General features: G+C 35.6%; 1 protein-coding gene across 10 annotated transcripts in view; it reads left to right on the forward strand.

The window, feature by feature from the left end:
* COP1 (COP1 E3 ubiquitin ligase) overlaps nucleotides 1–27,678 on the forward strand; it is a 222,977-nt gene that overhangs the window by 147,699 nt on the left and 47,600 nt on the right. For 8 of the 10 annotated variants that reach the window (XM_086342422.1, XM_086342423.1, XM_086342429.1 and 5 more), the window contains 2 exons: nucleotides 1,446–1,562; nucleotides 25,866–25,983. In XM_086342422.1, coding sequence (XP_086198548.1) covers nucleotides 1,446–1,562; nucleotides 25,866–25,983 — 235 coding nt within the window. Of the gene's footprint in view, nucleotides 1–1,445; nucleotides 1,563–12,982; nucleotides 14,798–25,865; nucleotides 25,984–27,678 lie in introns of those variants that run through there. The other 2 variants (XM_086342431.1, XM_086342430.1) reach the window with 1 other exon arrangement.

Raw genomic sequence — 27,678 nt, forward strand, 5'->3', positions numbered from 1 at the left:
GGCCCAGAGTGTGATCTGTCTTAATGAATTATCCATGTGAGTTTGGGAAGAATGTGTATCCTACTGTTGTTAAAGTAATATGTAGATATCAGTTATATCCAGTTTGATTTATTATTGAGTTCAACTACATTCTTATGATTTTCTGCTTCCTGGATCTGTCCATTTCTGATACAGGAGTGTGACACTTTTTTGATTCTACATTGATCTTTGTATTTCTTCTTTATTGTACTGCATTGTCTTGCTTTGTAGCTTAAGTCTTGGAATCATTTAGTGTGAGCCCTTCATCTTTATTCTTGAAAATTATTTTAACTCTTCAGTTTCTGTTTTTCCACAAACATTTTAGGATCAAGTTACTAGTATCTATAGAAAATTCTGCTGGGATATTGATTGAGATAGTACTGACTTTAAAAGCTTCTCAGATGGCTCAGTGGTAAAGAATCCACCAGACAATGCAGGAGACACAGGTTCAATCCCTGGATCGGGAAGATTCCCTGGAAGAGGAAATGGCAACCCACTCCAGTATTCTTGCCTGGAAAATCCCATGGACAGAGGAGACTGACAGGCTGCAGTCCATGAGATTGTAAAGAGTCGGACATGCCTGAGCAACTGAGCACACACACATAACCAATTAACAATGTTGTGATAGTTTCAGGTGTACAGCAAAGGGACTCAGTCATACATATACATGTATCCATTCTTCCCCAAACTCCTCTCCATTCAGGCGGTCACATAACATTGAGCAGAGTTCCATATGCTATACTGTAGGCCCTTATTGGTTATCCATTTCAAATATAGCAGTATGTACATGTCCATCCCAAACTCCCTAAGTTTCCCTTCCTCCCAGCAACCGTAAGTTCATTCTCTAAGTCTGTGAGTCTCTTTCTGTTTCCCACATAAAATTTTAAAATCATGGAATTCTTAAGTGAAAGATAAAATAAGAACTGCTTCTAGGTACTTTAAGTGACATTTGTGTATATATCATATATACAATGTGATATATATATATATCACACACACACACGTATATATATATATATCATACCTGTGAAAATGTGTGTGTTTGTGAAGTTCTCAAAAGTTTGATAGGTTGGAAGATAAGCCATCTAGTTTCCCTGCTCATACATGTACACAACTTAAAGAATGCTAAAACAAAGATACACGTGTTTCCAGACTACTTTTTTTTTTTAACCTGTCTTGTATGCTTTAGTTAATAGATCATATTTTCTCTCATTATATATTATCTATGTGGTTTTCTGACTTTGAAACTAAGCTCTGTTGGCTTAAATATACTGTTTTATTGAACATTATTCATTTAGTTTGAATATTTTTGATCCTACTAAATCAAAATACTTAGATTACCATGAAAAGACAGCTGTAGCAGGAAGTTTGTAGAAGTATTGGCTAATGTATTGTTTATTTTCGTTTTTATTGTTACTTATTCTTAGTGAAGCTATGGTCTACCAACCTGGATAACTCAGTGGCAAGCATTGAGGCGAAGGCTAATGTGTGCTGTGTTAAATTCAGTCCTTCTTCTAGATACCATTTGGCTTTCGGCTGTGCAGGTAAGAAATGAAAGATTTGTCTTCTTTTGGTGTCAGTTTTCATGACTAACTTTATTTATTTATTTTTTTAATTTGATTTTATTTTTAAACTTTACAATATTGTATTAGTTTTGCCTTTCTTTGTAGGTTTAAACTTTGTTTTCATTATTGCACTCTAAATTAGAAGTATGTAGTATACCATTTTTACTCATTAATTGCTGTGCTTTAATTTTAGCATTGCATCTCCCATGTTTAATACATAAAGATGTGTTTGTTGATTATTTTTGTTCCTCTAAGTCTTTGCATACCTGGATTTATGCTTGTTTACAAATTTAGGTCATAATGATGCTTAAAATATTGTATAGACACAGGAAACCTTTTGTTTTTAAATGAAAGGAAACCTACTATAAAACCTTGAACAGTTATTGAGTGCCTACTGTGTACAAAGCACCCATCTAGGGACAGTGAATAAGATAGATTAAATCTTATATTGTGGAGTACATGCTAACATAGTAAGTACTAAAAAAAAGTCATACCAAAGAATTTTTTGTTAAAAGTATTTTTCTTAACTAGGATGACCGAATGTCTGCGTTTGCCTGGGGAAGTCCTAGTTTATATTTGTCTTACCATTATAATAACTGTTAGGCCCTTCTTTCATTCTCAAAACTGTTCTGGGTTGAATGGTTAATTATGTGATCACTCTACTCTTAATTCCTTTGTCTTCTTATCTGATTTCCTACCTTGAGTGTTTACTGAAACAGTGAACACTTGTATTTGTTTTTTTTTTTTAATTTGGAAAATCTGTGTATTTTCTTAGATAATAGGGTGCTAAGATTGAGCAAATAAGAATACAGAAACATCCAGTTAAGTTTAATTTCAGATTAAACAGCAAATACTTTTTAGTAAAACTATATCCCATGCAATATTGGAACATGCTGATCTAAAAATGTTACTATTTACGTGAAATTCAAATTTAACTAGGCATCTTGTAGTTTTGTTTGGCAGCTCTATTAATAAATCATGTTAGCATTTTGTGATAAATTGATAAACTCCAATTTATCAATACTATTGAGAAATTGGTGAGATTCTGTGAACACTTGTATTTTAACTTTTGCTTTGCTAAATCTCCTTGATTCTTGATTCATTTTTTTTTTTTTATTGATAATCTCGGTTAAAAAAATAAACATAATCTAGCACAATATCACGGAGAAGGCAATGGCACCCCACTCCAGTACTCTTGCCTGGAAAATCCCATGGACGGAGGAGCCTGGTAGGCTACAGTCCATGGAGTCGCTACAGTCGGACACGACTGAGAGATTTTACTTTCACTTTTCACTTTCATGCATCGGAGAAGGAAATGGAAACCCACTCCAGTGTTCTTGCCTGGAGAATCCCAAGGACGGGGAAGCCTGGTGGGCTGCCGTCTGTGGGGTCACACAGAGTCGAACACGACTGAAGCAACTTAGCAGCAGCACAATATCATGAACACAGTAATTACTTTTTTAAAAGGTAAATTTAAATCTTAATTTGTCATTACATCTTTTCCTTATTCCAACTTACTGTGTATTTCACTTGGATACTAACATACTTTCATAGTTAAATTCCAGGAGAACATGTATATGTGGGTAGAATTCCTTTTCATTAGCAGATACCTTTTCCCCCCAGTATGCTGCTCTTTTCCATTGGGAACTAGTATTCTCTATTTAAATCCTTCTTTTTCACTGACTAGAAATGTTACTTTGGGCAAGTTGATTAAATTCTCTCCCCAAGTTCCTTATCCTTAAAATAGAGATACATCTTTTGGGACTCTTATGAGGATTATGAAAGGAAGATGCTATCTGTAAAGCTCTTAGAATATGATGCTCAATAATTGCTAAGGTATTTTCATTAATTAATACTTATCAGTCATTTAGATAAAGTAGTTTTTTGAGTTTTTTAATGTTATAAACACACTATTAGTCATCATTTTTAATAGAAAAATGATGATCATATTTATAATCAATATAAAATATGTACAAATGCCAGACATGAACATCTTTAAAATTTCTCCTTCCTGGAAAGGATCTACTTTAAAAATGCCTCAACTGTCTGGCAGGCAGTTTTGTCCTCACTGTGTTAAATTATCATGGATTTCTTAGTTAATTTTTACGTTTCCATGTAAGCTTTAAGATTTATATTTTTCCAGTTCTAGAAAAATTCTTCTGGTATTCTCATCTGAATTACCCTATATTTATTAGTTAATTTTGGAACCAGTGGTATTAAGATAGTTCATCTTACTACAGTTACATGGGATATCTTTTTGTTTGTTTGGATTATTTTCTATCTTTCAAAGAGATTTTTAGTTTTAGTTTTTTTCGCTTAGGTTTTAGGTCTTTCTGGTTAATTTTTTTCTGTTTCTATAATTTTGTTGTTATTTTTTTCCATTCCTTTAACTACTGTTTGCTGAGAGTAAAAAACAAAAAACTGTTGATATTTGAATATTTGTATTATATCTAGGCATTGTTCTTATTAAATCTGGTAACTTTTTATTACCAGATAGTCTTTGGGCTATCTGTTTATATTTGGTAGTAGCCAAAAATGATGGTTGTATTTTTTTCTTTTGTAATGATTTTTTACATTCTCTTTTGTTAAAAGGCATGTTATATGATACAATTATAGGTACTTTTCCCATGTATTTCCTTTAGTTGAATCAGCTTTAGTGGTTTTCTGTTCATGATATCCCCTTTTGAAGAATAGTTTTGTGGGTTTTTAAAAGTTTTTTGGCCTTGCTACATGCCTTGCAGGATCTTACTTCCCTGAACAGGAATTGAACCCAGGCCTTTGACAGTAGAAGTGCAGAGTCCTAACCACTGGACTGCCAGGGAATTCCCTGAAGAATAGCATTCATTAAATTCAAATCATTTATTTAACTGTTTCTTAGTTAAGAGCAAATTCAGTATATTATCAGGTGCCTTTTCAGCATCATGTTATATAATCATATGGTTTAATTTGTTGAGATATGCTTATACATTTTCTGATACCTTATTTGTGTTTCTAGAGTAAACCTAAAATTTAGGTTTAGCATTAATGTGGAATTCTTTTGATAAATTGCTAGACTTTTTGGCTTATATTTTTAATACCTGTAAACATAAATTGGTCTATAATCCTCTGTCTCCTTTTTAACCATTTTTAACATCTGTATTTTATAACTTTCAGTATGTAAGTCTTGAACTTCTTTTGTTAAATTTACTCCTAAATGTTTTATTACTGAATGGCATTGTTGTCTTAATTTTATTTTTGGATTGTTTGTTGCGAGGCTTCAGAAATACAATCAGTTTTTTGCATATTGATTTTGCATCCTGTAATCTTGGTACTCATGTTTTGTTTTGTTTTTTCATAGTTTTAAGGTGAATTTCTTGAGATTTTCTATATTTAGGATTGTATCATCTGTGAATAAGAATAATTTTAATTCTTCTTTTACTACGTTAATGCTTTTTTGCTTTATTGTATGAATTAAAAGCTCTTATATAATACTGAATGAAACTGGCAGAAAGGATTTCTTTATCTTGGGGGAAAGTATTCATTCACAATGAAGTGTGATGTTAGCTGTGAGTTTTTGTAGATACCCTTTATCAGGTTAAGTTTCCTTCTATTCCTAGTTGTGAAAAGTATGTATTATCATATTATTAGATATTGTCTAAGGTTTTTCTACCTATATTGAGATGATCTTGTGATTTATGTTATTTATTATAATAATATGAGGTGGGGGGGTTGTTTTTTATGTTATTTATTATAATAATATGAAGTGGGGGAGTTGTAGTTTTAATGTTAAAGCAACTTTCCATTCCTGGGAAAAATCCGTCTTGATCACATTGTGAAATTCTTTTTACTTGTTGCTGGATTTAGTTTGCTAAAGTACTATTGGCCTCATAGAATGACTTGGAAATTGTTTCCTCATTTGCTTACTGAATGAGTTTGTTAAGGATTATTATTATTTCTTCTTTAAATACTTGGCAGAGTGTATCAGTGAAACCCTCTGGACTTGGACTTTTCTTTGTGGAAAAATTTTATATTACCTAGTTCAGTTTCTTTACTTTTTATAAGTCTATTCAGATTGTCTATTTCTTCTTGAAGTTCTTTTTGGTAGTCATTGCCTTTCTAGGAACTTGTAAATTAAATTTTTCTAATTAGTGGGCATAAAGTTGTTCATAACATTCTCTTGTGATCTAATTCCTTTAAATTCCCTCTTCCTTTAGTGTTCTGTAGTTTCAGTTGTAATATTCCTTCTTTCATTCTTGATTGGTCATTTCTGTCTTCTGTCTTTTTTCTTCTTCGTTGTTCTAGCTAAATATTTGTTACCTTCTTCAAAGTGCATGTATGTGTGTGTGTTTATGTTGGGTTGTGTGTGGTGGGTGGTGCTTCAGGGGCCAGAACACCACACATTCCCACTGTTTTTAATGTTCTTATGCAAATTTGATTATTAGAAGAGTTGGAGATATGCAAACTGAACCTTCTAGAATGACTCTTAACTCACTCTCAGTATACGTAAGCTAGGAGAACTGTTCTTTCTTTCTTGGCCATTGGAACTGTTGTGATCAACGTTTGTTGAGATCGAGAATGTGATGCCATGGCTGTAATCAAAGGATCAAAAATTCACTGTAATTGCCACAGAGCCGCAGACTCTGTAGCAGACACTGTAATTGCCACAGTATTGCATCTGTTCCAGAGAACATCCACATCTTTACAGTGATGCTTGCAACACATATTTCCAACGCAGAATGACCACAGAATTCCAACCTTTCAAATCATACATAAGTGCATCCCATTGTGAAATCTGATTCACATCTAGAAGCATAGCTACATGAGAATCTGGGCAATATAGTTTTTACTTTCCATCTTCCATTGGCTGTAAATTCTATAAGGTGCTGGGAACGGATACTAAATGTCATCTGCCCCATCCTTCATAATGCTGAATAGTTGATGTGAGTTAAGGACTTATTTTTCCTGGCTTTGAAATAGGGGTTAGAATCAATGCCTTTAATCATAGTAAAAAAAAAAAAAAAACTATTACTGGAAGACAGTGACTGATACTGAATCATCTTCATTTAGAATTGAAATATTTCTTAGAATGTAGGCTATTACCTAGATGTTTCTCCTTAAACTATAAAACATCAGCCTCTCTTTAGCTGTACCATTTATTTTGCCCCTGAGAGACTTACAGAATCATTATCATGAGGTTGCTTATTAAATATCATTTGTGATGATGAATTCGACGTTGCGAACGGGCTGTACATTTTTAAACATTGCTTTTGAAGTTATGATAATACGTAATTAGTATGTGAACTCCCCACCAATTACAGATTGACTCCTGGTTGAAAGGGCACTGTGGATCCTACTTGGGTAATGATGCCTAATGCTAATTCTAAGCTTTTTAGATCTTATATTTCCATTTGATAACGAGTTCATCTCTCTCTTTGTGCTCATCATTTTGCTCTTTCACCTTTTAACATAATATAAAAAGATGGCTTTTGGGGGGCATTGATTGGTTGGTTAGTTTTTTTTTTTTCTTTTTTTTTTTTACTAGAACTTAGAGCATGAAAAATTTCTTAAGGTGGACTAAATGTTTGCAAGTACTTCTTTTAAAATATTGAATTCTAGGTCATGGTCCCCTTGAAAAAAGTAGACTACAGAGTTTTAAACTATATTTTTTGTATTAAATATTGAGAAAAAGGCTTTAGATTTTATTTTAAACCATTTAAAATCTGTTTTTAAGCCCTGAGATTTTCTGAAGCATTTGCCAGAGGAGAGAATACAATTTTTGACATAAGGGTAAAGGCATTTATTAGTTGTCTTTTTACTAGATTACTACATGGTGTTTTCTTATTGAGTAGAAAAAGGAAAACTATTTTTTCTCCGGTTCATCCTCTCTAAAGCCAGTTTGAGAGAGCACTATTACCCTAAAGTAAATAGAACTCTTAACAGTCTGTGGTTTTAATAGAATGGTAGACCTGCTTGCTTACTACTAACTTGAAGCATTTTGCAAATTTTAAAGCTGTAATTATGATAACAGGTAGGAAATTTGGGTACTCCTGAGTAATACTCTTTAAAGTTGTGTCGTCCCCTACCCCAAGAAATTACTGGTATTAATGTAAGTCAAAGGTAAAATTCATATTATTCTGATTCAAGAGTGATATTTATACTCATAAACATATTCACTGGGAAAGAATAATGTTTCTAGAACAAATAGCAATTCTGAAATATTCTAGTTAAACTGTGTTTTCAACAGACTTTTCAGTTTTGGTTGCTGTAAACAACGTTACTGTCAGCAAACTAAACACTTCATACATATAAACATGCACCATTTGTTTCCCCATTTTCAGTATTTTCTAATTTTTGTGATTTGGACAAAATAACAAAAAGGTTATTTTTTCTTTTGAAGACTAAGAGTCTGTGTTTTATTTTATATAGTGGTTGCCAGTGGGAATGTCTTTTCCTTCACATTTAAATAAATTAAGTGTCTGAATATTTACTTAATCTTAATTAGCATCACAGCATTCATAAACATGTGTTTCAGTTATTTATACTATGTCAAGGACATTTTGTTTTCAAGTTTCTAAGTAATTTCTGTGAATGCAAATGGAAGTAGCATGCATTAACACCAATATTCAAGAACAAACTGTTATTTTGTCATAAAATCTACCTTTGATAGTCTAGAATTTAAGAGCAACTTTGAGGCACCTAGTAAATCTTTCACCTATTTATATCTGTCTTGCCTTCCAGCCTGTAAGTGGCATTTAGCTAGGTTTTTATTAAAAATACACTTCACAAGAAATTTTATATTCACATTAAATGCAGAAATATTTTAAAGTCATGCATTTATTATTCAGCTGTTACTAATATAATGCACATGATCATTCATTTTTTGAAACTAATTGAGCAATCACTGCAAACACTGAGAAGTATGAAATGTTTGGTGGATAAATTTGGCTGCAGCAAAATTAAAAACTTCTATTTACCAAATAATACCTAAAACATAATTTCTTTAAAAGTTATTAATTGGGAGAAGATATTTAGAACACATATAAGTGATAATATCTTCATGTCTATATTACATGAAAAACTCTTCAAATAAATAAGGAAATAATAAATATATCCTACAGCTTTACTTCTCAAAGCATAAACATTAGCATCACCTAGGAGCTTGTAAGAAATGCAAATTCTAACACCCTGACCTACACCTACTGAATCAGTTTCCAGAGGTAGACACAGGAAACAGCTATTTTAACAGGCTCCCCATATAATTTTTATTCACACTGAAGTTTGAGAAACCTCACCCCAGGGAAACATGTATTTAATTAATGTACATAGTTGTATTGTTTGCATATTCACATTGTAGAACATTTTCAGCAGTGAAAATGAAGGAACTGCATCTCCATGAAATGATGCGGATGAATAACGAGCATAAATGTTGAATGAAAGAGTGTCAGAAAAACACACTGCAGTTCTATTTATGAGCATGCAAAACAGACTGCACTGTTTAGGAATATGTACATTGACCATAGGAAATGTGAGCAGACCATTAAAAAAGGGGGTTCAGTTCAGTCGCTCAGTCATGTCCGACTCTTTGCAACCCCATGGACTGCAGCACTCCAGGCTTCCCTGTCCATCACCAACTCCCAGAGCTTACTCAAACTCATGTGCATTGAATTGGTGAGGCCATTCCAATCACCGCATCCTCTGTTATCCCCTTTTCCTCCTTCCTTCAATTTTCCCCAGCATCAGGGTCTTTTCAGATGAGTCAGTTCTTCACATCAGGTGACCAAAGTATTGGAGTTTCAACTTCAGCATCAGTCCTTCCAATGAATATTAAGGACTGACTTTCTTTAGGATGGACTGGTTGGATCTCCTTGCAGTCCAAGGGACTCTCAAGAGTCTTCTCCAACAACACAATTCAAAAGCATCAGTTCTTCAGCGCTCAGCTTTCTTTACAGTTCAATTCTCACATCCATCCATGACTACTGGAAAAACCATAGCTTTGACTAGATGGACTTTTGTTGGCAAAATAATGTCTCTGCTTTTTAATATGCTGTCTAGGTCTGTCATAGCTTTTCTTCCAAGGAGCAAGGGTCTTTTAATTTCATGGCTGCAGTCACCATCTGCAGTGATTTTGGAGCCCCCCAAAATGAAGTTTCTGTTTCCATTATTTCCCCATCTGTGAAGTGATGGGACCAGATGCCATGATCTTAGTTTCCTGAATCTTGAGTGTTAAGCCAACTTTTTCACTCTTCTCTTTCACTTTCATTAAGAGGCTCTTTAATTCAGCCATAAGGGTGGTATCATCTGTATATCTGATGTTATTGATATTTCTCCCGGCAGTCTTGATTCCAGCTTGTGCCTCATCCAACCTGGCATATCGCATGATGTACTCTGCATACAAGTTAAATAAGCAGGGTGACAATATATAGCCTTGACATACTCCTTTCCCGATTTGGAACCTGTCTGTTGTTCCATGTCCGGTTCTGACTGTTGCTTCTTGACCGGCATACAGATTTCTCAGGAGGCAGGTAAGGTGGTCTGGTATTCCCATCTCTTGAACAATTTTCCATAGTTTGTTGTGATCCACACAGTCAAAGGCTTTGGCATAGTCCATAAAGCAGAAGTAGATGTTTTTCTGAAACTCTCTTGCTTTTTCAATGATCCAGCAGATGTTGGCAATTTGATCTCTAGTTCCTCTGCCTTTTCTAAACCCAGCTTGAACATCTGGAACTTCACGGTTCAGGTACTGTTGAAGCCTGGCTTGGAGAATTTTGAGCATTACTTTGCTAGCATGTGAGATGAGTGCAATTGTGCAATAGTTTGAACATTCTTTTGCATTGCCATTCTTTGGGGTTGGAATGAAAACTGACTGTTTCCAGTCCTGTGGCCACTGCTGAGTTTTCCAAATTTGTTGGCATATTGAGTGCAGCACTTTCACAGCATCATATTTCGGGATTTGAAATAGCTCACCTGGAATTCCATCAGCTCCACTAGCTTTGTGGGCTTCCTAAAGCCCACTTGACTTCACATTCTGAGATATCTGGCTCTAGGTGAGTGATCACAGCATCGTGGTTATCTGGGTCATGAAGATCTTTTTTGTATAGTTCTTCTGTGTATTTTTACCACCTCTTAATATCTTCTGCTTCTGTTAGGTCCATACCATTTCTGTCATTAATTGTGCCCATCTTTGCATGAAATGTTCCCTTAGTATCTAATTTTCTCGAAGAGATCTCTAGTCTTTCCCATTCTATCGTTTTCCTCTATTTCTTTGCACTGATCACTGAGAAAGGCTTTCTTATCTCTCCTTGCTATTCTTTGGAACTCTGCATTCAACTACATGTATCTTTCCTTTTCTCCTTTGCCTTTAGCTTCTCCTCTTTTCTCAGCTATTTGTAAGGCCTCGTCAGACAACTGTTTTCCCTTTTTACAGTTCTTTTTCTTGGGGATTGTCTTAATCACTGCCTCTTGTACAATGTCATGAACCTCCATCCATAGTTCTTCAGGCACTCTATTAGATCTAATCCCTTGAATCTATTTGTCACTTCCACTGTATAATCCTAAAGGGATTTGATTTAGGTCATACCTGAATGGTCTAGTGGTTTTCCCTACTTTCTTCAATTTCAGTCTGAATTTGACAATAAGGAGTTCATGATCTGAGCCACAGTCAGCTCCCAGTCTTGTTTTTGCTAGCGTATAGATCTTCTCCACCTTTGGCTGCAAAGAATATAATCAATCTGATTTCAGATTGACCATCTGGTGATGTCCACGTGTAGAGTCTTCTTTTGTGTTATTGGAAGAGGATGTTTGCTGTCATGACCAGTGCGTTCTCTTGGTAAAACTCTGTTAGCCTTTGACCTGCTTCGTTTTGTACTTCAAGGCCAAATTTACCTGTTACTCTCTTGACTAGAAAGACCTGGTTCAATCCCTGGGTCCGAAAAATCTCCTGGAGAAGGGAATGGCAGCCCAGTCCAGTATTCTTACCTGGAGAATCCCATGGATAGAGGAGCCTTGTAGACTATAGTCCATGGAGTCACAAGAGTCGGACATGACTTAGTGACTAAACCGCCATCAAAGACATGATCATTTATGTTTAAGGGAATTGTTAGAATAAGCTTAATGCAAGAATGGGGCTTCCCAGGTGGCTCAATGGTAAACAATCTGTCTGCCAAGAAGGAGACACAGGTTTCATCCCTGGGTTGGGTAGATCCCCTGGAGAAGGAAGTAGCAACTCACTTCAATAACCTTGCCTGGGAAATCCCATGTACAAAGAAGCCTGGTGGGCTACAGTTCATGGCGTTGCAAAGGGTCAGACACAACTTAGTGACTAAACAGCAACAATTCCAGATTAAATATGAGTATCATTGTTTATTCAAATATTCACTCAATAAGAAAGATTTTTACTTCCTGTTATTTGTGATTTACTTAATGGGTTCCAGAAAGTGTGTTTTCCTGAAGTTGTTGTTTGTTTGTTTTTTTTAAGTTATTTCTGAATAGGGCTTACTGTTGCAGATTATTGTAAATCTGTCAAATGAAATACTTTAAATATTTTTGAAATACTTACATTAAAAATTGAAATCATTTTTCTGAACTTGAACATTTATTTGGTGTTTTTACATTTTGTTTGTAAGGTTAGTTTTTTTAGACATACTAAATACAGTAGAGTAATGAATCATGTAATTTACATATTATTTCTTTAGTGGGAAAATTTGGATAAGTATTGGAGAAGAGGCTATATTACAAAAGACTGCTCTAGACAATAAAATTTAGCTAGTAGTATCTTAGTTCCAGGTATCATTAGACAGAGACCATGGTTAACATATTATCTTAAAGGACATAATTGAATTACATAAAATGTGATTGTTCTTTTTTCCCCCTAGAGATCTTAGTTTGAAACATATATAGGTTGCCATGTCAGTATTACAAGCCATGAGCTCCAAAGTTTCACTAAGCTAGCTTTCTTTCTGTTTAGTGATTATTATTTCATCTTTTTGTGACCATTCAACATATGAATGTGTAGTGCTTGTACCTCTTAATATTTCAAGTGTTATTTCTTCCTCTAGTGGTTCTGAATTACTCTTAAGCTGTATAAACTGTGTTTTAAACTCTACGAATTTTACATTAAAAGCAGAGCCAATTAAATTGGCCTGTTTAAATATTAAGCTATTGTTAATGCTGAAAGATTTGTTTCAGATTTTAATATTTATATTAAATTGCATTATTGGTCTTAGCTCTTTACTCCTCTGTGTACTTATGTGCTTTGATATGAAACAGTTTTTTCCCACTGTCAGAACCAACCCCACCCTGACCTTGAACTTATCCATGAGACTTGCTTTGGCTCCAGTTATGTTAGATATAAAATTGACAAAAAGTTTGAAATGCACTTTCCCAGTTGGGCTTGCTTACTTTTGCCCCTTTGCCATCACCAGGAAGAGAACATGATCAACCAGCTGCTGGTCCCAGTGAGAGGAGGAAAGCCACTTGGAGTGGCGCTGATTTGCCCCAGCCAAATCATTCAACCTTCAGCCTCATAAAGAAGTGCTACTGAAATTAGCCAACACTAAGCTGTCTCTCAGATCTGTGAAAATAAATGATGGCTCTAAGCTATTAAATTTTAGAATAGTTTGTTATACCACAATTTTGTGGTAATGACTAATTAATGCTCTGTTCTTAGAAATTTTATGATACTGAGTGAATAAAGGCTACATAATTATCAAGGCTCTAATCATCTTCTGTTTATGAAAGAATTGTTCATTATTGAGTGTCAATGTACGTTAGCTAATTATATTACCTTCACTGGCTTCCCCTTGTGTGAAATCACAGGGGAAATTTTACATAAAAATACTCTACTACCTTTGTGTGTATGCTTTATAATCTTCACATGTAAAAATGCATACTTAAATACGTGACATGTAATCCGAAGCAAAGGTCTCCAAACTGAAGTAAGAAAACCCTGATGGAACACTGGAGGTATTCAGGGTTTATGTAGAAGGCATTCAGAATTTATGTAGATCCTCAAAGTTCATATATAAGTTGGTATGCCTGGCAGTGAAGCCTAAGATACCATGCCAGTGCCTCCTTGTCTTCTTCAGCTTCTATAATAGCTTTTTTCTGTTTTACAGAAGAAAGGCATACTCATTATTATGAGTCTTAAGATGATACATTTTGCCAGGTTGTAAAAACCTCAGGATTACCTAACAAAGAACTCTTTTTTCCTAAATGTTACTGAGTAACTTGCTGTCATCCTTTGTCTTAAAAATATTTCTGTTAAGAGTGAAACATTGTGTTAGAAAAAGTATATTTTGTACTTTGTTTTAGTTCTTTTACTTTAGATATTTCTTGAAACAGTGAAAGTGTGTGAAATTTATTTTTTTCTTTAAAGGACTTCTTTCTTCAGTTTTGTCAAAAAGTGTATACATTGTTCCTTATTTTCAAGTTCCATGGGAGCAAATCAAAGTAGCCATTAGCACTAAGTATTGATGTAGATCTTCTTACTTCAGTTGGATAATAAACAGATACAATTAATACTGGTCAGTGGTCCATTATCTGCAATTTGAAAATCTTGAAAGTTCTGAATACCAAAAATTCATTTCATTTGATGGCATGATTAGATATCTGCTTATCTTTATATATCCCACTTCGTGTAATTGTTCACAAGTTTTCCAGTAGAAACATGATGTATTTGGTTACAGAGTGCAGACACAACCCTTATTTGGAGTGTTTCATATTTCCTTTCAAAAAGTGAAAAGTTTAGAATTATGAAGCTTATCTGTCCCAAGTGCTTGGGATAAGGTATCGTATTTCTGCACATGTTTGATGTTGTTAAAACCATTTTATTACTTTGCAAAAATTGTGATTTGTAAAATACTCTCAATTACTAGGTAACAAGGTAGATGATTGTAGTTCCTCGTGTTAAATAAAAAATTAAGGCACAGTCCAATCAAGATGTCAAATCATTAAAAATATTTTTAACAATAGGTGACTGTGATTTGGGGCACAGACATGGGATTTAAAAAATTGAATGACATTACTATGACATTCTCCATCTTTTATGACTGTATCTGTATAAATTTATAAATGAAACTATAGGAATAAAATTAATACCAACAATAAAAATGGAATTCTAAGAGTAGGTAAACTCATTTGTAGTTACCAAGACAAAAAGCAGAGGGAGAGGCTGTGCTACAATCGTCTTACGAAGACATGTATTTCTAATAAAATATTGTGTGCTGTGTGCTTAGTTACTCAGTCGTGTGCAATTCTTTTGTGAACCCATGGACTGTAGCCCACGAGGCTCCTCAGTCCGTGGAATTTTCCAGGCAAGAAAACTGGAGCAGGTTGCCATTTCCCACTCCTGGGGATCTTTCCAAACCAGGGACCCAACCCACATGTCTTGTGTCGCCTGCATTAGCAGGTTTCTTACCACTGTGCCACCTGGGAAGCCCTGATAAAATACTACTTTTGTTTAATAATTATCAAAATTTATTGTTTTTTATCAATTGTTTACTGATAACTTTAATCGTAACTCAAGTGGAAAAAATGTCTTACAATTAGAGCATTTTGGTCACAGAAAATTAATGTTTGTATTGTGTACATTTTTCTTTTTCAAAGGAGAGAATGCTAAGTAAGACAGTCTAAAAAGACAGTATAAAATCGACTGGATACATTTTATTTTGCAAGGGAAATGAAACAAAATTCAAAGAAAAGATTACACAAAGTTTTCCGTTATTAAATAATTTATGTATATTTTTAATGGGTGATGTTCAACATCAAACTATTGTGATGTTTAGATTTCATTAGATATACTTAATTCATATTTTAAAATGTTATTATTTAAATATGTTGTAGACGGCAGCTCTTGAAAGTTTATCATGAAAAATTTTAGACTTTGATTTTAAAATTTATGAGGCTATAGTTTTCAGTATTCATTTAGGAAACATAGAAGTCTACTTGGTTAGTTAATTTGGGGACAGATGTAGGTAGATAGTTGTAGTCAGCAAAGAATCAATGAGTAGCTATTACTCATAGCTATTACCTGTCAAAAAACAGGTGCTAAATGCTTTAAAATTGTTAGATTGAAAAGTGAAATGGAAGTCACTCAGTTGTGTGCAACTCTTTGTGACCCCATGCACTGTAGCCCGCCAGGCTCCTCACTCCATGGAATTCTCCTGGCAAGAATCTTCCCAACCCAGGGATCAAACCCAGGTCTCCTGCATTGCAGGCAGATTCTTTCCACTCTGAACCACCAGTGAATCTAACTAATTGTTTGGTTAGTCTTTAAATGAGTTATCACACAACGTTAAATGAAAAAAACATTTGTAGTTATTAAGAAATATGTATTTTTATGATATAAATGAAGGAGTTTTAGTAAGATGTGGGTTTTTTCATAAGTTCACACATGAGTGTGAAAAGAACACTGCCATTATAGAACTGTCTGTGGTTGTAGTTCAGAATCAGAGAAAATTTTTTCTTGCCTATAGATGTGTTGCCTCTTGCTTGTTCATGTTCTCTAGTGCTCTCTCTCAGCTGCCCTTCCTTCTCTTCCTTCCTTTTCTCTCCCTCTCTTTTGTTTCCTTCTCTCCTTCCTCTGTCTTCTTCCCCTCCATCTTTCCCTTTTCCGTTCTGCCCTTCTTCCCTGATCTTTCACTCTTGTGATTCTCCTTTCCTCTCTCCTCCCTTACAGCCTCCATTTCTTCTATCAGTGCCCTTCTCCTTCTCCCCTGCGTCCTGTTCCTCTTCCTTCTCCTGTTTTCCTCTAGTCTTATGTGTTATGCCCCCTTTACCAGTGGCTCTCAAGCCCGTGTTTGAGTCTCTTACATATACATTTCCTGATTTCCTTTCATTGCCACCAGTTCATTCTTCAATTCTTGTTATCTCTTTGTTTTACAGTTCTTCTGCCATGCCAGAAAAATTGAGTAAATGCCTTTTTCAGACTACTAATCAAGCAGAAATCTGAGATTTTGCTGACAAAATAATAAATTATTTGTCTTCTATCAGCTTAGAATTGACTTCCCTATATTTATTCCTTTTATGAGTCATTTTGTCAGACTTTATTTCTAACTGGGTATATAGTGATACTGATGTCACAGAGACAACTGATTGTGAGACCAGGATTGCCAATATATTAAATTATATTAAATTTTTATTAAATATATTAAATTGTTCTACATATTAAAATTTTCTAGCCAAGATACTTATAGATGCTACTGCAAAGTGAATAAGGAAAGACTGAGCTGTTACTCTGGTAGGCTGGTGTGAATGAGAAGAAACACTACACCAGGCCAGGTCAGTGTAGTTTTCTTACAAGTGTGCAAGAATATGTGCTCTATAGATGTGATGAGGAAATGTTGTCAAAACATAGCACTTTGGCTTAGTTTATAGAAAGCTACCGAAAAAAATGTTACCTTCATCTTAAAAGCAAAAAACACTTTATGAGAAACAAAATTATAACTTTTCCTGATCCCCTCAGAGAGCTGAGGTCACAAGGCAGGGGAACACTTATTTTTAAAATAACTTTGTATTTGTTACCATCTATAAAATAAAAAATTAAAGTAAAATAAAAAATAATCCTAAAATTCAGGAAATCACAGAAAGGTAGACAAGTAAGTAAGTTATATAATATGTTGTAAAAAAAATAGTAATAGTGTTTTTAAAAATCTGAAATGTATCAGTCTTTTTTAAAAAGCTGAAGCATTATTCACGTCTGGGCCCTATTATAGACCTACTGAATTGGACTCTTAAGAGAGGAGACCAAGCATTTGCATTTCAGAATTGCTCCTCAGATTGTTTTCATGTGTACCCCTCTGACTTCTCCTGGGACAGGAATAACTATTCTTGCTAAAAGTATTTACTGGTTACTGAATTGGTGAAACAAGAATATGGAAATGCAGATAAAGGCTAAATAATGAAGATATTTTATATGTCATAGAAATCTTTGTTTGATGAACTTCATTGCATTAAAGTATTGTCTTTGTTTTAATATCATTTAGCAAAACATAAGGACCAAATCTGTCTAGTAAAATAGAAAAGCCAAATTGTTTTTTCTTATGAACTAGTATTATTTTTAATGAACTATTATTATTGAGATATTATGATTCATTATGACTCTTTAAAAACAGCATCAGTTCAGTTGCTCAGTCGTGTCCAACTCTTTGCGACCCCATGAATCGCAGCACGCCAGGCCTCCCTGTCCATCACCAACTCCTGGAGTTCACTCAAACTCACGTCCATTGAGTTGGTGATGCCATCTAGCCATCTCATCCTCTGTCGTCCCCTTCTCCTCCTGCCCCCAACCCCTCCCAGCATCAGGGTCTTTTCCAATGAGTCAACTCTTTGCATAAGGTGGCCAAAGTACTGGAGTTTCAGCTTCAGCATCATTCCTTCCAAAGAAATCCGAGGGCTGATCTCCTTCAGAATGGACTGGTTGGATCTCCTTGCAGTCCAAGGGACTCTCAAGAGTCTTCTCCAACACCACAGTTCAAAAGCATCAATTCTTCGGCACTCAGCCTTCTTCACAGTCCATCTCTCACATCCATACATGACCACAGGAAAAACCATAGCCTTGACTAGACGGACTTTTGTTGGCAAATGTCTCTGCTTTTCAATATGCTATCTAGGTTGGTCATAACTTTCCTTCCAAGGAGTAAGCGTCTTTTAATTTCATGGCTGCAGTCACCATCTGCAGTGATTTTGGAGCCCAAAAACATAAAGTCTGACACTGTTTCCACTGTTTCCCCATCTATTTGCCATGAAGTGATGGGACCAAATGCCATGATCTTCGTTTTCTGAATGTTGAGCTTTAAGCCAACTTTTTCACTCTCCACTTTCACTTTCATCAAGAGACTTCTTAGTTCCTCTTCACTTTCTGCCATAAGGGTGGTGTCATCTGCATATCTGCGGTTATTGATATTTCTCCTGGCAAATCTTGATTCCAGCTTGTGCTTCTTCCAGCCCAGCGTGTGATAGACTATATAAACTGAAAATCCTCTGTCAGTGAACATTTATATTTTAGCTAAACACTACTTTAGGTAAAATACATAAAATACTCTTTTAGATACATAGCTTACAGAGTATTGAAATAGTGAAGGGTCACAAACAAAGCAGAATATAAAAACCAGAGAATTAGACATGTGAGCTGAAGTTCTGTTCCCTGCTGGTGATGGGAAGTTGCTGGCCTCAGTAATCCAGGGCTCTGGATGTTGAAGAGTTAGTAGGGAGGGAACAGATGGTGTGGACCTAGGAACTGTGTACCTAGAGTGTTGTAATTGCTTATTTGCAAGGTGACAGTTCTGGAAACTTCATCTTAGCCTGGGCTCTGAGTGGTGTAGAGGATTTGACTCTGAGAATTCTAACCACTGCCTTCATGGTATGGGATGCTTCTTCTTCCTACCCCATCACAGAGAAATAAACAAAAGAAGAGAATTATATCAAGAATTGAATAAAATGTAAGGAATGAAATCCTGTGAGCAAAGAGATTCATATATGTGGGTAAATCTTAGCTAGTATTGAGTCTATAAAACAACAATAATAGAAAAATAAGACTGCTGCTAAGTTGCTTCAGTCGTGACCCCATAGACGGCAGCCCATCAGGCCCCCCCGCCCCTGGGATTCTCCAGGCAACAACACTGGAGCGGGTTGCCATTTCCTTCTCCAGTGCATGAAAATGAAAAGTGAAAGTGAAGTCGCTCAGTCGTGTCCGACTCTTCGAGACCCCATGGACTGCAGCCCACCAGGCTCCTCCGTCCATGGGATTTTCCAGGCAAGAGTACTGGAGTGGGGTGCCATTGCTTTCTCCGAAGTTAACATCTATTGTTGTTGTTGTTGTTTAGTCACTAAGAGTACTGCAGTGGGGTGCCATTTTGGGGGATTTCTTAAAGGTGGAAGTAAAAATTTGGACAATTAAAATGTAACCTAGGTTTTGGAGGAGTATTCATGAAATGGAAACAATGTAAGGTTTTTATATAGTCTGTATAACTATTAATTAACTTTGTCCTTAAAGTCATGCCTGCATTCTCAAATTTTAAATCATTAAAGAATAGAAGTAGAAACTCTACTTTCAAACCTACAGTAAGAGAGAAAACTCAGTTTGTAATGGCAACCCACTCCAGTATTCTTGCCTGGAGAATCCCAAGGACAGAGGAGCCTAGTGGGCTGCCGTCTATGGGGTCGCACAGAGTCGGACACAACTGAAGCGACTTAGCAGCAGCAGCTACAAGGCAGGAAATGAAGAACCACAGAAAATGCCAGGATAAAAAAAGTAAAAAACTAAATAATGATGAGAGTTAATCCAAACATTTGACTAATCTGATCACAGTAAATTTAAACAGATTGAATTTACCATTTGAAAAACCAAATCCCCTGATTGGGTTATTTTACTAAAAATTTAAAAATGATCAGCTAAATGCTGTATGTATAAGAACCCTGTCTAAGCTTTTTTGGTTCTTTCCTACTATCACTAATTTAGACAACTATTTTCTAGATATTTGAAATAAATCAGTAGATTTATTTACAATCTTTACTTGTCCATATGGTTTATTTTTACTTTGGCTTTATTGTCTTTCTAGTAATGAAAATAGTTTAAAGTATCCCCAGTGTTTATTAGTTATTACTTAAGCATTGTTTACATTGATTCCTTAAAGCAAAAGTGTTTGAAAAGAGATTGAAGTAAAGCAGATCAGTGAAGACGGAAGCAAATTCATTCTCAAAGAATAAACACATATTTTTGCAGGTGTTTATTTGCCTGTGTGTAAACTTAGCAATCTAGGAAATAGATTACTACTCCATTTTATTTCTCTTGTGGCAATGCTGATTTTGTATTTCTAAAGCCATTAAGATTTGCAGAGCATTGCCTCTGAATTTATATTTATGATTGAATAATTTTATAAAAGTTTAATGTAAAAAAAAGTCACCTACTAAGTTGAAGAGGAAAACAGATCCTTGAATTTCCCTGGTGATTAACACACAGTTTATTGCACAGGAACTGATTCCAAAGCAGGTAAACTGTGAAACCAGGAAATTTTGCTAGCATTTTGTGCTTATTTAGTATTTTATAAGCCACTGAATATTCTAGATTGTGTGTTGTGCCATATTACAGTAGTATGATAATAAAACTATATATTCCACAAGTAATTTGTTGTGTATACTTTCAAGTGAATTCAAATAACAGAAACAAATTTTAAAACTTTTCTATATTTGATACAAATTTGTTTGTTTTCCAATGATAAAACTTAACAGTGTTATCATTGTTTAGCCACTAATATCTATGCATAGAACATGTACTAGGTCCTATTACTGAGTATGAAAATTTAAACACTATTTTCCCTGTTTCCAGTCTGAGAAACACTTTTAAGGGAAAGAGTTTAAGGAAAACACATTTCTCCCACCAGAGGTAATTAAAACCAACAAGTCATGTTGTTGTTGTTATTCAGTTGCTTGGTCCTGTCTGACTTTGCAGCCCCATGGACTCCAGGGTGCTGGGGTCCTGCCCTACACTATCTCCTGGGGTTTGCTCAGACTCACATCCATTGATTCAGTGATGCCATCCAACCATCTCTTCCTCTGTCATCCCCTTCTCCTCCTACCCTCGATCTTTCCCAGCATTGGGGTCTTTTCCAGTGAGTCAGCTCTTCAAATCAGGTGGCCAAAATATTAGAGCTTCAGCTTCAGTACCAGTCCTTCCAATTAATATTTAGGGTTGATTTCCTTTAAGATTAACTGGTTTGATCTCCTTGCAGTCTAAGGGTCTCTCAAGAGTCTTCTCCAGCACCACAGTTAGAAAACATCAGTTCTTTGGTGCTCAGCCTTCTTTATGGTCTAACTCTCACATCCATATCTGACTACTGGAAAAACCATAGCTTTGACTATGTGGACCTCTGTTGGCAAAGTGATGTCTCTACTTTTTAATATACTGTCTAGTTTTGTCATAGCTTTCCTTCCAACGAGCAAGTGCCTTTTAGTTTCATGGCTGCAGTCATCATTCACAGTGAAGCCATAGTCCCCCCAGGTCCCCTCCCATCCAGGCTGCCACATAACATTGAGCAGAGTTCCCTGTGCTATTCAGTAGGTCCTTGTTACTCATTTTAAATATAGCAGTGTATCCATGTCCATCCCAAACTCCCTAACTATCCCATCTCCGCGTTATTCCCCCCAGCAATCATAAGTCTCTAAGTCTGTGAGTCTGTTTTATAAGTAAGTTCGCTGTGAAAGTGCTGCACTCAATATGCCAGCAAATTTGGAAAACTCAGCAGTGGCCACAGGACTGGAAAAGGGCAGTTTTCATTCCAATGCCAAAGAAAGGCAATGCCAAAGAATGCTCAAACTACCGCACAATTGCACTCATCTCACACGCTAGTAAAGTAATGCTCAAAATTCTCCAAGCCAGGCTTCAGCAATATGTGAACCGTGAACTTCCTGATGTTCAAGCTGGTTTTAGAAAAGGCAGAGGAACCAGAGATCAAGTTGCCAACATTCGCTGGATCATGGAAAAAGCAAGAGAGTTCCAGAAAAGCATCTATTTCTGCTTTCTTGACTATGCCAAAGCTTCTGACTGTGTGGATCACAATAAACTGTGGAAAATTCTGAAAGAAATGGGAATACCAGACCACCTGACCTGCCTCTTGAGAAATTTGTATGCAGGTCAGGAAGCAACCGTTAGAACTGGACATGGAACAACAGACTGGTTCCAAATAGGAAAAGGAGTTCATCAAGACTGTATATTGTCACCCTGTTTATTTAACTTATATGCAGAGTACATCATGAGAAATGCTGGACTGCAAGAAACACAAGCTGGAATCAAGATTTCCGGGAGAAATATCAATAACCTCAGATATGCAGATGACACCACCTTATGGCAGAAAGTGAAGAGGAACTACAAAGCCTCTTGATGAAAGTGAAAGTGGAGAGTGAAAAAGTTGGCTTAAAGCTCAACATTCAGAAAACGATCATGGCATCCAGTCCCATCACTTCATGGGAAATAGATGGGGAAACAGTGGAAACAGTGTTAGACTTTTATTTTTCTGGGCTCCAAAATCACTACAGATGGTGACTGCAACCATGAAATTAAAAGATGCTTACTCCTTAGAAGGAAAGCTATGACCAACCTAGATAGCATATTGAAAAGCAGAGACATTACTTTGCCAACAAAGCTTCGTCTAGTCAAGGCTATGGTTTTTCCTGTGGTCATGTATGGATATGAGAGTTGGACTGTGAAGAAGGCTGAACGCCGAAGAATTAATGCTTTTGAACTGTGGTGTTGGAGAAGACTCTTGAGAGTCCCTTGGACTGCAAGGAGATCCAAGCAGTCCGTTCTGAAGGAGATCAGCCCTGGGATTTCTTTGGAAGGAATGATGCTAAAGCTGAAACTCCAGTACTTTGGCCACCTCATGCAAAGAGTTGACTCATTGGAAAAGACTCTGATGCTGGGAGGGATTGGGGGCAGGAGGAGAAGGGGACGACAGAGGATGAGATGGCTGGATGGCGTCACTGACTCGATGGACGTGAGTCTGGGTGAACTCCGGGAGTTGGTGATGGACAGGGAGGCCTGGTGTGCTGCGATTCATGGGGTCGCAAAGAGTCGGACATGACTGAGTGACTGATCTGATCTGATCTGATCATTTGTATCATTTCTTTTTAGATTCCACATATAAAGGATGTCATAGAATTCTTCTCCTTCTCTGACTGGACCTCACTCAGTATGACAGTCTCTAGGTCCATCCATGTTGCTGAATTGGCATTATTTCATTCTTTTTAATGGCTTGAGGAATATTCCATTGTGTATTTGTACCACATCTTCTTTATCCATTTCTCTGAAATGTCTAGTTTTTGAGAAAAAAGTTTATGATATATACCAAGAAACAGGAAAAATTCAATCGATAAAAACTATCCCATATGTTGCTGCTGCTGCTGCTGCTGCTGCTAAGTCGCCTCAGTCGTGTCCGACTCTGTGCGACCCCCATAGACGGCAACCCACCAGGCTCCTCTGTCCCTGGGATTCTCCAAGCAAGAACACTGGAGTGGGTTGCCATTTCCTTCTCCAATGCGAGAAAGTGAAGTCGCTCAGTCATGTCTGACTCTTAGCAACCCCATGGACTGCAGCCTACCAAGCTCCTCCGTCCATGGGATTTTCCAGGCAAGAGTACTGGAGTGGGTTGCCATTGCCTTCTCCATCCCATATGTTGGGCTTACTAGATAGAGACTAGTCAGCTTTTATAGATAATATTCAATGAATTAAACCATAATTAAGGAGTTAAGGGGAAATATGACAAATATATCTTTTCAAATAGTATTAAAAATAGAAATAAAAATCAAATCAGAACTCTGTAGTTGAAAAGTATAGTAACTGAAAAGAAGAAATAACTGGAGGGACTCATGAGCAAATTTGAGCTGGCAAAAGAGTCAGTGAACTCAAAAGGCAGATCAATAGTGATTATTCAGTCTAAGTAATAGGGAGAAAAAAGAATGAAGAGAAAAATGAATGAAGCATCGGAAACCTGTGAGACACTATCGGACATACCAGTACATACAGTGCACACTCACAGAAGGTGAGGTGAGAGAGAAGAGCCAGGAAAAATTTGAGGAAAGAATAGCCTAGATCTTTCCAAATTGCTTAATAAACATCACTTTACACATCCGGGAAGCTCAATGAACTCAAAGTAAAATAAACTGAAAATGGAAAAGACCAGGAACTACCAAAACAATTTTGAGAAGGAATAAGGTTTGAGGACTTTTTCTTCCCTGTTTCAGAATTATAAAGCTCTAGTTATTAAGACATTGTTGTAGTAGCAGAAGAGTAGATTTGTATGGATCAATTGATTAAGAATTAAGAAACCAGAAACAAATCCTTATTTATAGTCCATTCATTTTCAGTAAAGGTGCCAAGCAATTCATTGGGGAAAAAGTAGTCTGTCTCAAATGATACTGGGACAACTGGATTCATATCCATCCACATGCAAAAATATTTACTAAGGCCTTTACTTCACACCATACACAGAAATTAACTTAAAATTGATCACAGACCTAAATGTAAGAACCAAAACAATAAAACTTAGGAAAAAAAATAGGAAAATCTTTAAGAACTTGGATTAGTCAGTTTTTATATTTACAATACCGATTGTTCTATAAAAAAAGTTAAAATGAACCTTATAAAGTTAAAAACTTATCAAAGTACAAAAGCTTCTGTACTTATCTGAAAAGATAAGCAACAGAATGGTTGAAAATATTTGCAAAACGCATTTCCGACGTGTATCCAAAAGTTTCAAAGAACTCAGTAATGGGATTGGAATGTCATGTGTTGGTGGGAGTGTGGAATGATATCCTGCACAGTTTTGTCAGTTTCTCAGAGTTAAACACAAGATTGTAACATGATACAGAATTTGCACTTTTCAGGTATTTGCATAAGACCTAAATAAATGTCCATACAAAGATTTGAATGTGAGTGTTTAATAGCAACATTATTCACAATAATCAAAAACTTGAAACAGATATCCATAAACTGGTGAGTGGGTGGACAAGATGTGGTATATCCACACAGTGGATACTATTTAGCAACAGAAAAGAATGAACTGCTAACACAGTTAAACCTGTGGATGGACTGTAGAAACATTAGGTAAAGAAGCCATCCATACATAAAAGTTACATATAGTATGATTCCATTTGTATAAAAGTTTTCAGAAAAAGGCAAATTTATAGAGGTAAAATATAGCAGTTGCCTAGGGTAGTGGGTGGTAAATATGCGTGAGGGGTCTTATTGGAATGAAGAAAATGTTCTAAAACTGATTTATGATGATGCTTGCACCACTGGGTAAAGTTAATAAAAATCATTGAATCATGTACTTGCAGTGAGTAGATTTTTACGATATGGAAAATGTATCTCAAGAAAGTATATTTTAAAAAGCAAATGTGGGAAGCAAAATTGTATTGCATTTTGTTTAACTTGAAGCCCAAAATGTTTACATTACTTTTCTAAAGCCATCAGAACGTAAGGATACATTAAAATTTTTCCAGTGTTTTGGAACTCTTAATACTATTTCTGGGGCCAGGATCTCAAGAAATATCAGTGGCACTCCCTTTGAGACTCACATTGGCATATGTGTATACACTGTTTTGTACTAACCGTATTCTAGCTGCGAAACAAAACTTACTGCATTTGCTTATCTTTGAAAATGAGTCGTTACCCTTAGTTTTCTGAGTATTATAGGTTGGATATTGTTTCTGAAACATTTGATGAAATACCCTCAAACCAGTTAAAATTAGCTTTGCTTTCCATTTCTTCATTTACTGCATTTTTTTCTTCTTTTCTGTTTGTTTTTCTTTTAGATCACTGTGTTCACTACTATGATCTTCGTAACACTAAACAGCCAATCATGGTATTCAAAGGACACCGAAAAGCCGTCTCTTATGCAAAGTTTGTGAGTGGTGAGGAAATCGTCTCTGCGTGAGTATTACTCTTTTCAGAAATTGAGTTTAACATGTCATCGTGTACTGGTTTGTAATGTCACCATGGGTTTTCTGAAGAGTAACACTGTGGTATATGTACTTTTTCTTAAAGTAGTAGAATTTTATAACTTATTTAATTAAAATACATGTGTATTTTCATCTGTATTGCTCTCTTTTATATGTTATTTGTGAAGAAAATCCAGACGATGCTATATTTTTTAAAGTTGCCCCCTTAAATATTTGAACTTCAGATTGAATTTCAGCCCCTGCTCCTTAAAAAACAGAGAAACAACAGTTGATACAATATAATAATGAGAAGAGTTTCATTTACTAAAGAGCACTATATGTTTTTATATATTATCTGTATTGTGGCACAGTAGTATAATTTGGGGTTTAAAGCAATATTTGATTGAATATTGTTTTAAACATGGAATCAGTATTTTATGATTCCATGTTACTTGATCTCCCTATGATTTCATGGTGAGTTTTACCTATATTTTGAAGAGAACTTTCTAAATATGACTGCTTATACCTGACAAATATTCTTTAAGACGCCTTCTGAACTAGAGAGCCATAAATAAGCTTTTAGTTATCTTTTATTTTGTTGAAGGTAAAAAAGGTGTCAACCAGAAAAGTACATCTCAGTTGCTAAAATAGTGTTGATTAAGCTTTTCTACCAACAGGGACAGTCCCTTCTGTTATCCATTTTATTGTTCTCTTTACTTTATATTACCCTAGTAAAAGCCCATTCTCAGTCTCCTTTTTTCATATATATTATTTCTTCTCAAGCTTAATCATACATTGTTTTCTTTCTTTCACATAGTTTCTAATATATCCTAGGAGATTATTAACACCAGGGCCTTATACTTGGGATCTCCCACCACATCTGTCTCCATACTGGTTGCTCTAGATAAGAACTTGGTAATTTGAGTTGATTTAACAAGGTAATTTGATTGTTATTTAAAAAAAAGAAAAAAGGGAAAAAAGAAAATGAGAGCTGAATTTCTAAGGGGAGTTAACAGAAAATTAGTTCACAAATGTATATTAAAAGTGATGACCAGTCAAAAAGTCTCCTTCTTTAGAAGTAATAATGGGCAGTAAATAATGAAAACTTTATTCAGATTCAAATATGAATGATATATGGCAAAAATATTTTTTCTTAAATTTCAGACTTATAAGTGTTGAATCAGTTAGTTTGATTTCAACTAGTTGAAGTAAGAAGTGAAGTGTTAGTTGCTCAGTCGTGTGCAACTCTTTGCGACCCAAAGGGCCATAGCCCACCAGGCTCTGTCTATCAGATTTTCCAGGCAAGCGAAAATACTGGAGTGGGTAGCCATTTCCTTCTCCAGGGGATCTTCCCTACCCAGGGATTGAACCCAGGTCTCTTCATTGCAGGCAGATTGGCAGATTCTTTACTGTCTGAGCCACCAGGGAAGCCAGGAAGTTGAAGTATATGTATGCTTAACTGTATAAATTCGAAATCTTAGTCGACCTTTTTTAATGTAGATTTGTGGTATATATATTCACCAGTCTTTTTTCCTTTTTGGTGTTTATAAATCATGATGATTTTCCTCTTGAACATATTTGGTGTTTAAAAGTATGTGAGACAAGTTTACCCACAAGTACATTTGGAAATATGAAAAAAGTAATATTAAACCAATCCTACGCATACATGTTGCTGCAGCCTCTGAAT

Source organism: Bos grunniens, chromosome 16 (genome assembly GCF_055505025.1).
Source record: "Bos grunniens cultivar Pamir isolate PY7600 chromosome 16, Bosgru_T2T1.0, whole genome shotgun sequence".
NCBI classification, from domain to species: domain Eukaryota; kingdom Metazoa; phylum Chordata; class Mammalia; order Artiodactyla; family Bovidae; genus Bos; species Bos grunniens.